Source organism: Malaclemys terrapin, chromosome 4, assembly GCF_027887155.1.
Source record: "Malaclemys terrapin pileata isolate rMalTer1 chromosome 4, rMalTer1.hap1, whole genome shotgun sequence".
Taxonomy (NCBI): Eukaryota; Metazoa; Chordata; order Testudines; family Emydidae; genus Malaclemys; species Malaclemys terrapin.
In genome coordinates, this window is record NC_071508.1 from 2,496,731 (window position 1) to 2,510,393 (window position 13,663).

General features: G+C 56.6%; 1 protein-coding gene across 1 annotated transcript in view; it reads right to left on the bottom strand.

Annotated features, from left to right (window-relative positions):
- Positions 1-11,366, bottom strand: part of LOC128835542 (zinc finger protein 420-like) — a 30,976-nt gene extending 19,610 nt beyond the window's left edge. Inside the window, exons 1-6 of the mRNA XM_054025073.1 lie at positions 11,289-11,366; positions 10,545-10,666; positions 10,310-10,401; positions 9,777-9,903; positions 9,226-9,324; positions 7,771-8,942 (exon numbers count right to left, since the gene is read on the bottom strand). Coding sequence (XP_053881048.1) covers positions 7,771-8,942; positions 9,226-9,324; positions 9,777-9,903; positions 10,310-10,401; positions 10,545-10,635 — 1,581 coding nt within the window. The 5' untranslated portion in view covers positions 10,636-10,666; positions 11,289-11,366. The remainder of the gene's footprint in view (positions 1-7,770; positions 8,943-9,225; positions 9,325-9,776; positions 9,904-10,309; positions 10,402-10,544; positions 10,667-11,288) is intronic.
- Between the last annotated feature and the right edge of the window lie 2,297 nt (positions 11,367-13,663).

Here is a 13,663-nt window from a genome sequence, read left to right on the forward strand (position 1 = left end):
CCCAGTGACACTCGGCTCTTCTCCCTCCACCTTGACGCTCACCGCCTCCCAGCTCTGGGGGTCATCCATAGGCCAACGCCAACCTGAGGACAACCCAAAAGAACCTGTCAACACCGAACCAGAGCAAAGAGGGCTCAATCTAACAGGCGCTGCGGGGCTGAGTGTCTCTGGGGCGGGAGGCAGAGCCTGGGGCAAGCCCCCTGCTACCTCAACCGTGGGCTCCACCTCCACCCTAGCTCCGCCCTACAGTGCAATCTTCGCTATAGTAATTTACGCTGAAGGGCATCTTAGCGCAGCGTTTCTCAGCGGCCATCAGGGGCTGTTCTTCCAGGCATAGCCCCCTGGGCGGTGACGGGGAGGGAGGGGGGCAAAGCAGCACCCCTCCAGGAGGGATTGGGCCCTGCCCTCTTCTGGAGCCACAAACACCAGAGGAGCAGACAGCTGGTGTGAGTTCCCCGCCTTCCTAGGACAGTGGGGCCCAGGCTTCCAGCTTCAGCCTGGGGCTTCTGGCTCTCCACCCCTGGCCCCCACTGCCTCCCCCGGCCCCTCACCCATCCACCCCGTCACCCCGGGCCCCCCCTGCCTCCCCCGGCCCCTCAGCCATCCACCCCATCACCCCTGGTGCCCCCTGCCTCCCCCGGCCCCTCACCCATCCACCCCATCACCCCTGGCCCCCGCTGCCTCCCTCGGCCCCTCAGCCATCCACCCCATCACTCCTGGCCCCCGCTGCCTCCCCCGGCCCCTCACCCATCCACCCCATCACCCCTGGTACCCACTGCCTCCCCCGGCCCCTCACCCATCCACCCCATCACCCCTGGTACCCACTGCCTCCCCCGGCCCCTCACCCATCCACCCCATCACCCCTGGTACCCCCTGCCTCCCCCGGCCCCTCACCCATCCACCCCATCACCCCTGGTACCCCCTGCCTCCCCCGGCCCCTCACCCATCCACCCCATCACCCCTGGTACCCACTGCCTTCCCCGGCCCCTCACCCATCCACCCCATCATCCCTGGTACCCACTGCCTCCTCCGGCCCCTCACCCATCCACCCAATCACCTGGCCCCCACTGCCTCCCTTCCAAGGCTTAATTGGTCCCCGGCTTGCCGGGGCTGAGTAAATCTGCTGTGAAAGGTGATATTTGGGTTCGGGGATATTTGTACGTTTTGTTAATCACACTTTTCACTGCCTCCCAGCTAGCTAGCAAGTCTTCTGCTGTGCAAAAAGATATTAACAAACACACAAACTATCCCTTTTCACAGCCGCAGACTTACTCGCTAGCAGATCTGGGGGACACAACGGACAACCCAAAAGCAAAAGGAACAACCACCAAAAGACAGAAACGCAAATCCGGCGCTTTGCATGTTATTCTGTTAAGGTCCAGTAAAGAATAGAGACAACTGTGCGTTGTTTTGATTATTGAGTCTGCAAAAACCAACCAAACAAAACCAAACCCTACATAAATAAATGACAACGATGTGGACATGCCTATGTGCAGCCGTATTTGTTTCTCCTAAAGTTAATAAGTCTTTTAGGACAAATGTTCAGAGCTGGCCACCAAAAACCTGCCTTGTGGGAACCCCGATCCTAGTGCATTCCCCACCAGTTCACGCCCAGGAAAATCCCCCATTGCAGCCAATGGGCTCAGATGCACCCCCCCACACACACACCTCCCCGTGCACCCCCAGAGCTGGCTGGGCCGGGGGGGGGACCCTGCACCACCCCCTTCCCTGTGCGCCCCCGGAGCGGGCTGGGCGGCGATTCCCTCCCTGGATCCCAGGAGGCCCGACTCACCAGCGCGGGGGGCGATTTTCCCCACCCCAGGGGAGCCCGATCCGGCCCCGGGGGCCCAGGGACCCCGCCGCCGAGCCCAGAGGCTGGGGCGAAGGGGCGGGCTCGAGGAGCTGGGAACAGGAAGGTCCCTTTGCTCTCCTGTCCCCTCGTCCTTCCTGGCCGAGAAGCCCAGGAGGTGGAGCCGTCTCCTTTGAACGCATTCACTGCAGCAGCTGTGAGCTGCGGCCCACCACGTGGTGGCAGCAGTGGGATATGTCGGGCCCTGAGAGGCCCTGGGTCCCATTCCCCTGAGCCAGCCAGTCCCCAGCCCTGGGGCAGGATCGGACCCAGCGCCCCCTAGCGGGGAAAGACCCCTTGTCCCATTCCCCACCCCTCTGAGCCGGCCAGTCCCCTGCCCAGAGAGATGCCTTCGAGCAGGGTCAGGAGCAAAGTGATGTGTGGCCAGGAAATAGTCCCAGAGGTCTCGGGGCAGTGGAGACGGAATTTAGTTTTTGTATTACGTGTATTACGGTAGTATCTAAAGCCCCCAGCTGAGATCGGGCCCCCGGTGTGCCAGGTGCTGCCCAGAACGCAGTTGAGAGCAGGGTCCTCCTGGTCATGCCGGGTGCAGACTGATAGCAGGGCCCCCCTTGTGCCAGATGCTGCACAGACACACAGGGAGAGACAGGCCCCGTTTTTCAGATGGGGAAACTAAGGCACAAAGGAAAGTAATGACTTACTCAAAGTCACACAGGGCGTCTCTGGAAGAGCGGGGGCTAGAACCCACAAGTCCTGGCTCCCAGCCCCCACTCCTCTAACCCACTAGACCCCACTCCCCTCCCAGAGCTGGGGAGAGAACCCAGGAGTCCTGGCTCCCAGCCCCCTCTGCTCTAACCCACTAGACCCCACTCCTCTCCCAGAGCTGGCAGTAGAACCCAGGAGTCCCAGCTCCATGCTTCTATGTTCCCCCCTTGGGTCCGAGACATCCCCAATCCTGGAATTACTAAGGCTATGTCTACACTAAAGACCTTACCGTGGCACAGCTGTACCAACGCAGCTGCATCGGTGCGAGATCGCTCGTGTAGCCGCTCTATGCCGACGGGAGCAAGCTCTCCTGCCAACAGAGGGCTGGGCACGCTACTACTGATGCTAGCGAAACTTAGGTCTCTTGGGGGATGGTTTTTGCACACTCCTGAGCGGCATACGTTTTGCCGACGTAAGTGGTAGCATAGCCATGGCCCAATTGTCTTTCTAAGAAGTTCCACATTCCCCACTGAAGCTGGACTGTGCCTCTGCAGACAACGCCGCTGAGGCTGTTACCAGAGAGGAGGCTGGTAGCCACCCTGCTCTTGAACTGGCTGCACCCTTTCCAGGATGAAAGAGTCTGGCGGCCTGTATTTGTAAAGCTCCCACACTTCCATTTTTCCCATCGGGATCTTGGGCGGGGGAAGAGCCCTGGAGTCAAAGAGGTGCCTTTTGATGGTCCCAAGGCATTTCCTTTCGGATCCGGCCAAGTTCAGCGTGGACCAGAGACTGAACAAGACAGACAACAGGTGACTAGGGAAAGAGATTTATTGTGTAGACAGACGCCAACAGATGTACCTGGCAGCTCAAAGATTTTCAGTGCTGTGTTGCTTCTCAGTGGGAACTGGAAAGGGTAACCAGAGACCAGTGTAGGGAGCCCACTGAAGTGGCGGCAAGGGGGTGGAGAAACATAGAATCTGGCCTGGTGGGACTCCAGAAGTTCCTTGGTCAGGCTAATTCATAGCTCTACAGTAAATTGCTCTCCCTTTGGTCCCATCTCCGCAGAATCTGACTCCAGTGATCTAGATCCCCACCTGGTGTCAATGAGCATAGATCTGTTTACTTCATTCCCACCAGCTGGGGATCTGGCCCCATTGACTCCAGTGGAGCTACGTCCAATTGACACCAGCTGGGGACATCACCCATTTGTGTCTCTCTCACACAGAGAGGAAAAACCCTCCCTCCAATGCCTTGACATCCCTCAGAACCTTTCCCCTTCTCCTCCAGCTCCCATGCCGCATTAGAATGATACTTTGCCTTTCACTAGCACTTTCCATCTGTAGAGCGTGAAGCAGTCTACAACAGTAGCTCAGGGTGATTAGCCCAATTTTTACAGAGAGAGACACTGAGGCACAGAGAGGGGCAGAGCCAGGAACAGAACCGAGGCAACCTGAGGCCCAGTGCTCTATCCACTTGGCCACCCTGCCTCTTGGCTGGTGTGTATGGGCCACAGAGCCGCTGGTGGCGACAGAGCCAGGCCCAGCCCCACCCGAAGGGAATCTGGATTATCCATCTCCGCCATCCCCATCAACAATCAAAAACCCCAAGAAATTCCTTCAGATACCGAAAGGAGGTTTTGATGAACTAGGTTTGTTTCTGATTGGGGATTTCCCCATTCCAATCCTTGGTGGAATTAGTGTAATTGATTATGTGTGTCCTGCTGCCCCAGGTATGGCTCAGGACCCCAATGTGCAAGGTGCTGTACAAACACAGAACCAAAAAAGTCTCTTCCCCAAAAGGATCTGAGCCAATTATCAGATGTCCACTGTCCATCTCCTGGGGGTATTTCCACCAGGTGCTGTGGGTATCAAAGGTAGCCATTTGTCTCTGGTTCAGCTGTAACCCACAGGTCCATGTGTGTCCCATTCTCACGCCACGTATGAGGCGGTTACGACGCCTCTTACAGATGCCAGGTCTTCAGTTTAGGCTGGAGAAGTTCATTCTCCGAGTCCAAGGGACTGCCCGAGATGGCGGACAACTTTGTTCTGCTCTGAAACGACGCTGCTGTCGCAAGTTGAGGAACGTTGACATTTTGGCTTGAAAACGACGTTGCTTTCAATCCCAAACCGACCGTTTTGTAAAAAATGTTTGGCAAAATATTGGAGCACCTCCGATTTGGGGCGTTTGTCCTCGTCTTTTATTGCAATATGTCAACGTCATTTTCATTCGAAAAGCAATCATTTTTCAAAACTGTTTAGCGAAATATTTTTTGGGGGAAATTCTGATTTGGGGAGGTTTTCCTCGCTTTTTTATTGAAAAACGTCACCAGCAGTTTCATTCCCAAACCAGTCATTTTTCATTTTTTAAAATAATGTTTTGTGAAATATTTTTTGGGGGTGGGAAGTTCTGATTTGGGGGAGTTTTTCCTCAGTTTCCCCCCCCCCCAAATGTCAACACTATTTTCATTCTCCAACCAACAATTTCTCTCTCTTTTTTAAAGGTATTGCAAAACTGTTTTTGTTGTTAGAAAAAATGCAATTTGAGTGTTTTTCTATTTCTGTTTTTTTTTTGCTACTGATTGCAACAAATGAATGATGTCCAGGTATCTTTCCCCCTCCCCAGTTTTTCATTTCATTCGAAAATTGAACATTATTTTCCTTCCAAAACCATTTCATTTTCTTTAAAAATTTTCCCAAACCTTTTTACTTTGTTTGTTTTTAATATTTTGGGGTTTTCCTCATTGTCTTATTCCAGAATTTCAAAGTTCTTCTAATTCCAACACGGCATCATGTTTGTCTTTAAAATCTTTTACAAAACTTTTGGCAGGAAAAAAATTTGATTTGGGGGGAATTTTCCTTTTTTAAAAAAAACAAAAAACCCTCCAAAACGTCATCATTTTCCTTTCCAAAGCAAAATTTTTTTGGATTATTTATGTGCAATTTTTTTTTAAGAAGTTGGGGTTTTTTTTTGTATTTTTCCTCTCTTTTTCATTCAAAAATTTCAATCATTTTCAGCCCAAACAAATTTTTCTTTTTTTTCCTTGTCACTGTTTTACAAAACCTTTTTCTGCATTCTTTCCTTGCACTTCTTCAATTCTTTCCCTCCCCTTCTCATTTCCTTTTCCCCCACTCTAACTTTTCTAAACTTCCTCTCACTTTGGAAAAACAACAGCACCATCAAAAGAGGAAAAATGAAATTCTTTGATTCTGCCAGTCTATAGTTTCCCCAAACGTAGTGCTCTGTCTGTATCGGAAAGTGGTACCAGTTACCCCAGTAGAGTTATCCAGAATAACTCCCGGGAAGGCACTCTTATCCCAGTATAGGAGTAGACTTTTCCATTTAGCTTAAACTTCTTCCCAAATGCCATAAACTAAACCCAGATCAGTTCTCTTATACCCAAATAGAAAGAGTTAGCACCTGGATCTAAGGCTGGTTCCCAGCCAATGGGAGTGCAGAGCCGGTGCTCGGAGCAGGGGCAGCACACGGAGCCCCATGGCCCCCCTGCCTAGGAGCCGGACCTGCTGCTGGCTGCTTTCAGGGCACAGCGCAGTGTCAGAACAGGTAGGGACTCGCCTGCCTTAGCCGGGCAGTACGGCCTGCGGGACTTTTAATGGCCCGGTTGGTGGTGCTGACCAGAGCCGCTGCGACCCAGTGCCTTCCATTCCAGTACTGGGTCGCGACCCACAGTTTGAAAACCACTGATCTCAGATGCTACACTGGAATTTAAGTCTGTATCTAGAGTTTTGTGAAAAGTTTTGACTGAAACTTTTTGTGTGTGAAAACTGAAGATTTGCATCAGTTTCACCAACTTGTTTTGGGAAGGGAAAAAAAACCCCGCAACAAATGCCAAAAAAACCCAAATGTTTTGATTTTTTGATTCAAAATGAATTTTCAATTCTAAATTTTCTGTCCTTTTATTATTATTTTTTTTAAAAGACAAAAATCTTAAATAATGCCCCAAATGTTTCATTTTGGGTCAAACAAAATATGTTGTTTGACCCGAAATGATTTTCTTTTCCGGCGTTTTGATTCTCTGAAAAGTTGGGGGGGAAATTAATTTTCTGGTCACTGCAAAACGATTTTTAAATTTTTTTCTGAATTGGCATGGAAACAAAAAAAAGTCCATCCTTCCCGCAAATGTAGACAAGTAACACATTTTGCTTGATTTTAGACAAGCTGAGAAACAACATAGACTTTAACGCGATCGGTTTAATACATGCTAACATACAATTGATTTATCTTGACTGGGGTCTATCAATTCACGAAGGCCATGAAGGCACCGCTGGGATCATTTAGCCTTTTAAAAAAATACCCAACCGTGATTTAAACATGGCCAGTGACGGAGAATCCACCATGACCCTCGGGAAGTCGTTTCAATGGTTAATTCCTCTCACCTTATTTCCAGTCTGAATGGGTCAAGCTTCAACTTCCAGCCGTCAGATCCGGTTAGATCTTTACCAGACGACCCCGTTATCAAATCTGTGTTCCCCATGTCAGTGCTTCAGCGTTTGAGAAGGTGCTAATATGCTGGGACCTAAGATCCCACCCTTAAAATAGAATCAAACGGTCTCTGTAATGTTTTCCAGTGTCCGGAGCAGGGCCTGGGTGGGAAGGGACAGCTTAGGGGCGGGGCTTGGGAGCTATGGGGTGGAGCAGTGGGCGTGGTGAGGGGGGATTTGGAGGAGGGGCCTGTCAGGAGGCGGGGATTAAGAGGGAGGGGCAGAACAGTGGGCGTGTCAGTGGGCGGGGACTGGTAAAGAGGGGGCTATCGGCGCAGGATCTGGAAGGGAAGGGCTAGAGCAGGGGGCCTGTTGGAGCCAGGGCCTAGGAGGAGGAGGTGGTCAGGTGTGGGACTTGGGAGGGAGGGGGCATCATAGGAGGTGGTGTTTGGGAGGGTAGGGGATTCAGGGGGTGGGGCTTAGGCAGGAGGGTGCATTTCAGAGTATTTTAGGGGGCGAGGCCTGGGTAGGAGTGGCATGTCAAGGGTGGAGCCTGGTGAGGGCGTCTCAGGGGGCAGGGCCTAGGTGGGCAGGGCATCTCAGGTGGGGCCTGAGAGGGAGGGACATCTGAGGGGGCGGGCCTGGGTAAGAGGGCGTGGCCAGAGCGCCAGCAGCAGCTCTGAAGCTGTTCTAACTTATCCCAGGGTGTGCACACAGGCGCCCCCAAGCCAGGGCTGGCGAGCAGTGGGCTCAGGGCGGGAACTGAACCAGGCCATGGTCTCCAGGGCCCTCCTCCATGCCGTGGGGCGGCCCGGCGGGGGCAGCGTGCAGCCGGCGGTGGGACACCAGGTGGGCATTCTGGATGAAGCTCCGCTGGCACTGCCCGCATTTGAATGGCTTCTCCCCGGAGTGCACCAGCCGGTGCTGCGCCAGGTGGGAGCTGCGGGCGAAGGCGCGGCCGCACTCGGGGCAGACATGGGGCTTTTCCCCAGAGTGCACCTGCCGGTGCTGGTTGAGGGTGGAGCTCCAGCTGAAGGTCTTGCCGCACTCCCCGCACTGGTACGGCTTGGCGCCCGTGTGGATCCGCTGGTGCTGCTTGAGGGCCGTGGTCCAGCTGAAGGCCTTGCCGCAGTCCCCGCAGCGGTAGGGCCGCTCGCCGGTGTGGGTGCGCTGGTGCTTGAAGAGGGTGGAGGTGTGGTTGAAGCCCCGGCCGCACTCCTTGCACCGGTAGGGCCGCTCCCCGGTGTGGACGCGCTGGTGGTTGGCCAGGTGGGAGCTCTCCCCGAAGCTCTTCCCGCATGCCTCGCACATGTAGGGCCGCTCGCCGGTGTGGGTGCGCTGGTGCTTCTTCAGGGTGGAGCTGAGGCTGAAGGCCTTGCCGCATTGGTGGCAGCGGTAGGGCCGTTCGCCGGTGTGGACGCGCCGGTGCTGGGCCAGGGTGGAGCTCTCGGTGAAGCACTTCCCGCACTGGGGGCAGGGGTAGGGGCGCTCGCCCGTGTGGGTGCGGTGATGCTGGGTCAGGGCCGAGCTCTGGGTGAAGCTTTTCCCGCACTGGGCGCACTTGTAGGGCCGCTCGCCCGTGTGCGTGCGAAGGTGCTTCACCAGGTCTGAGTTTTGCAGGAAGCCCTTCCCACACTCGCCGCAGATGGTGGGCCGCTCCCCGCGTCGGGAGGCCCCGGGCAGCCCCAGCCGGCCCCCCGCTCCTGCCCCTGGACGGGCCCCTCTGGGCTGCAGGGTAGAGGACGGCCTGTGTGGATCCCCTCTCAAGGGATGCTGGGATATGTCCTCTTTGGATCGCCCTGAAAACGGCCCGTGCAGATCCGCTCCTAAAGGATTTTGGGATACGTCCTCTTGGGATCTCTGTGGGAACACCCTGCACTGATCTGTTCCCGAAGGATTCTGGGATATGTCCTCTTGGGATGTCCAGGGGAATGTGCCGCGCAGATCCACTCTCTGCCGAGGATTCTCACTCGCCGTCCTGGCACCTGCTAGGGGGGGAGAAAGAGCCTCAAGCCGGGGCTCGTTCCCTGTGCCGCGGACAGAGGGGGCAGCAAAGGGGTTGGTGATGGAGTAGAAAACCCAATGGGCAGGAACCAAGCTCCCGAACCTCCCCCAGAGGGGAGCAGAGGGACTGGTTCTGCCTCAATGACCCAGCTGAGCCCTCAAAGGCTGTGGGAGGGAAGGGCTCCTGCCGTGAGGCCAGGGCACCTGCTGGGGGCGATACTCAGCGAGACGAGGCAAACCTTCCCCTTCACTCCCCGATCTCCTCACCTGGGATCTCCCTCCCCTCAGAGCCCTGGAGATCCGGGATGCACGGCGCCTCCCCTCGCTCCATCCGGGCGATCACGGCCAGTTTGGGGACCGGGAACCCTGCCAGCGGGGGGATAAGGTCAAGTGAGACTCCAGACCAGACCAGAGGGACTAGGAAAACAGAGATGGGAATTCAGCTCCCGGAGGGGCCTGAGTTGCCTCTGCTGGGGGACGTGTTAATAGAAAGAGATCGGCCAAGGGTATTAGAGAGAGGGAGGGAGGTGTATGGGGATAGATAGATAGAAATGGGTGTAGACAGATAGATCATTCCATTGGTGAAATACTTATTACAGGGTAAAACAATAGAGTGATAGGGCTTGTCTGGAAGCCAGGATTCCTGGGTTCTATCCCCAGCTCTAGGAGGGGAGTGGGGTCTTGTGGTTAGAGCAGGGGGGCGGGGAGCCAGGATGCCTGGGTTCTATCCCCAGCTCTGGGAGGGAAGTGGGGTCTAGTGGTTAGAGTCGGGGACTGTCTTTCCCAGCTCCTGTCCCCGAGGGGAAGCGGCCCCTCACCCAGGAAGCTGACGTTGGTGTAGTTCTCCAGCATGACATCCCTGTAGAGCCGCCTCTGCCCTTCATCCAGAAGACGCCACTCCTCCTCGGTGAAATACACGGCCACCTCTTCGAATGTTACTGGCGCCTGCAACCGCAAGGGACCCCACTGGGCGCCGCGGCCACACCCCTGCTCTCTGAGGGGTGGAGCTGGCTACTGCCGAAGTGCATTCTGGGACTATCTGGGCAGACACCTTCATGTGGCCCAGAGTTGTGTGCACCAGTGCATTGTGGGAATATCCCAGCAGGGGCCCCCCCACATGCCCCAGTGCATTGTGGGACTATCCCAGAAGCCTCACTTCCTAGCAACATCCATCTAGTATCTTGCCCATCCCTGCCGCCCCAGATCAGATGCAGGGGCCCATCTAGCCTGGTATCCCATCTGCTCACTCCTGCCCCAGATCAGACCCACAGCAGATATCCACTGGGGTCACTGAGACCAGAACCTAGACCAGTCTCATCTTCTCAGGAACCCGGCCAGCCCCACGACCCACCTGGACGCCAGGCTCCCAGGGCAGGTCAGCCCTGCCCCGCTGCCGCTCACGTCTCTCCGAGCTAGGCAGAGACCCCTGGGGGCGTGTGAGATCTGAGGGAGAAGAGCGAGTTGTTTAGGAGACCCCGGGGAAACCAACCCTCCCTTTCAGTCCTGGGCTCCCCACTAGAGCCCCTCCGCCTCAAGGAGAGCACCCCCTGCTGGGGAGACACCCCCCCCCAAACTCTGAGCTCTACCTTGTAGCATGTGGGGCTCCTGGTCCTCCTCTTGGGTTGCAGGATTGGGGTGCCGCCTCCGTGCCTCCCACAGTCCTCTGGGGTAGTCCATCTACACCGCTCTCCGTCCCACCAACTGTCACCTGCAAACCACCCAAAATATGGGGCTGGGTTGGTGGGCGGAACCCTGCCCCCTCTCACTGTGCATCCCCAGAGCTGGCGGAACTGGGGGGACCCTGAACAGAACCCCCTCCATACACCCCCAGGGCTATCTGGGTTGGGGGCACCCTGCACACACCCCTCCCTCATGCACCCCAAGAGCTGGTGGAACTGGGGGGACCCGGCACACACCCCTCACCCCAATGCACCACCAGAGCTGGTTGGGTTGGGGGGGATCCTGCACACTCCCCTTCCCCCATGCACGCCCAGAACTGGCTGGGTTGGGGGGACCCTGCATAGACCCCCTCCTCTCATGCATCCCCAGAGCTGGTGGCATTGGGGCAACCCTGCTGGGCTCAGCTCCCTCCCCAGATGTCCTGGACTCAGCAGCGCCAGGGATTGGGGGATTTGCTCCTCCCTGGTGGAGTCCCGATCTAGGGGGGCAGAGCTCAGGGGGGACTGGGGAACGCGGGCTCCTTTCCGACCCCCCTCCCCATCCCACCTCCCTCTGCTTCATCCGCACCATGCAATTGGCGAGCCAATCAATGCACGCACCCCACAGCTCTGCAGGCTGGAGAGACACCCTGTCTGCACCCACACACCTACCTGCTTGCCGGGGGCTAGGGGAGACTGGGGATCGCTCCCTCCCCCCGGCTGCTTGGATTGGGGGGGAGGGGAAGGAAGCGGAAGGTCCCTTTCTTATTTCATTCCCCCCAGGGTAGACCCGCCTGGTCCTGTCTAGGCTTCCACTGATCGGTCGTATTAACCCTTCACTCAGCCGTGGAGAGAAGGAGCGCTGCCCCCTGCAGCCAGGGCCGCCCCCAGTGCGGCGCTAGGGGGCGCTGTGCTGCAGGGAGCGGGGGATCAGCAGGGGGCGCTCTCCCCTGGCAGTCAGGCCTGGCCCCAGTGCCCCAGTGCGGCGCTAGGGGGCGCTGTGGGGTAGGGCTCAGTAGGGGGCGCTCTCCCCTGGCAGTCAGGGCTGGCCCCAGTGCGGCGCTAAGGGGCGCTGTGGGGTAGGGCTCAGTAGGGGGCGCTCTCCCCTGGCAGTCAGGGCTGGCCCCAGTGCGGCGCTAAGGGGCGCTGTGGGGTAGGGCTCAGTAGGGGGCGCTCTCCCCTGGCAGTCAGGGCTGGCCCCAGTGCGGCGCTAGGGGGCGCTGTGCTGCAGGGAGCGGGGGATCAGCAGGGAGCGCTCTCCCCTGGCAGTCAGGGCTGGCCCCAGTGCCCCAGTGCGGCGCTAGGGGGCGCTGTGCTGCAGGGAGCGGGGGATCAGTAGGGGGCGCTCTCCCCTGGCAGTCAGGGCTGGCCCCAGTGCGGCGCTAGGGGGCGCTGTGGGGTAGGGCTCAGTGGGGGGCGCTCTCCCCTGGCAGTCAGGGCTGGCCCCAGTGCGGCGCTAGGGGGCGCTGTGGGGTAGGGCTCAGTCGGGGGCGCTCTCCCCTGGCAGTCAGGGCTGGCTCCAGTGCGGCGCTAGGGGGCGCTGTGGGGTAGGGCTCAGTCGGGGGCGCTCTCCCCTGGCAGTCAGGGCTGGCCCCAGTGCGGCGCTAAGGGGCGCTGTGGGGTAGGGCTCAGTGGGGGGCGCTCTCCCCTGGCAGTCAGGGCTGGCCCCAGTGCGGCGCTAGGGGGAGCTGTGGGGTAGGGCTCAGTCGGGGGCGCTCTCCCTTTCCAGTGCAGGCTGACCCCGGTGCTGCAAGTGAGTAGACTTTTACTTCTCGAATGAAGGACTTGTTTGAAGCACATGCTGCGAGATCTGACCACCACTTATCCCTGTCTTCAGTTTTAACTCCAGGAATACTCTTGTCGACTTGAGTTTCAGCGTTGATTGAATTGTTATTCTTGGTCAGCGCACCAGGAAGGCCAGTTTCCGATCCGGAGTTAATCTTGGGGTAGATTCGGCTCTGTCTGGGTTTACACCAGGGTCACCGAGCTCAGAGTCTGGCCCTGAAAATGGAGTCACTCCTCATTGGATCAGAATGAGGTTTTTCTGTTGCTTTTGAAAGCCACACGCTGCCGGGAAGAATTAACAGAGTCAGCGGCTATAGCAAAGTGGTGAAATACTTTTGTCACATCAGCACTCTGCTCGGGAGGGACACTTCAGGTCAGGGTTACAGCTATCTTCGCACGATTTTGATCCAGGAACAGATCCTGAGCCGCATGCAACCATTTAATCAGGAATCTTCCCGTCCCCGCCCCCCCCATAATGCCTCAAGCTTCTGGAGTCACGTGAAAAAATTCTTTTTGCCTTTAAAAGAGCCAAATAATTATTGTTTAGTCCGTGTTGTTGGAGAAAAGCCCTATCGGCGCTCAACCAAGAAGGCAACTAACAAGTACGGGAGATATTATTTCATTTATGAAATCTCATGATTTGCCACACTGAGCTGGCGATTTGTGGTGGCTTCGGTCGCAATTTCTGAGCGCTTGGGGCTGGTAACGCCACAGAAATTGCGGAGTAATGTTACTCCCTGGCTAGTCCTGCCATAGTGAATGAGGGTGGCAGAATTTTGTCTTGTTGCCAACGCCAGGTGGAGGTGGAATGTAGTGGGTTAGAGCAGGGGCTGAGATCCAGGATTCCTGGGTTCTGTTCTCAGCTCTGGGAGGGGAATAGGGTCAAGGGGGCAGGCAGGGGCTGGGAGTGAATGCTGTTTGAGATGAATGGGGGCTGGGGCAGGGGAACTGGACTACAATTCCCATAAGGCCCTTTCCTCCTACAACCCAGCTTTAACTCAATGGCAAATGTGGAATTTTCCCCTCCCCACCCCTGAGCCTCCATGGTGGTTGTAGTCCAGTTTTCTCCTCTTTGCTTTCCAGATATCATAGGGGAAGGGGAAAGACTACAAATCCCATGAGGCCGTGCGTGGACAGCTCTGCCATGTTAGTTGTAGTCCAGGAGGGTGTGAGGACCACATGTCCCATGAGGCCTTGCCAGGCATGAGCCTGGCTGCACTGCAATGACAATTGTAATTTAAACATCTCCCACTTCCCTGAAA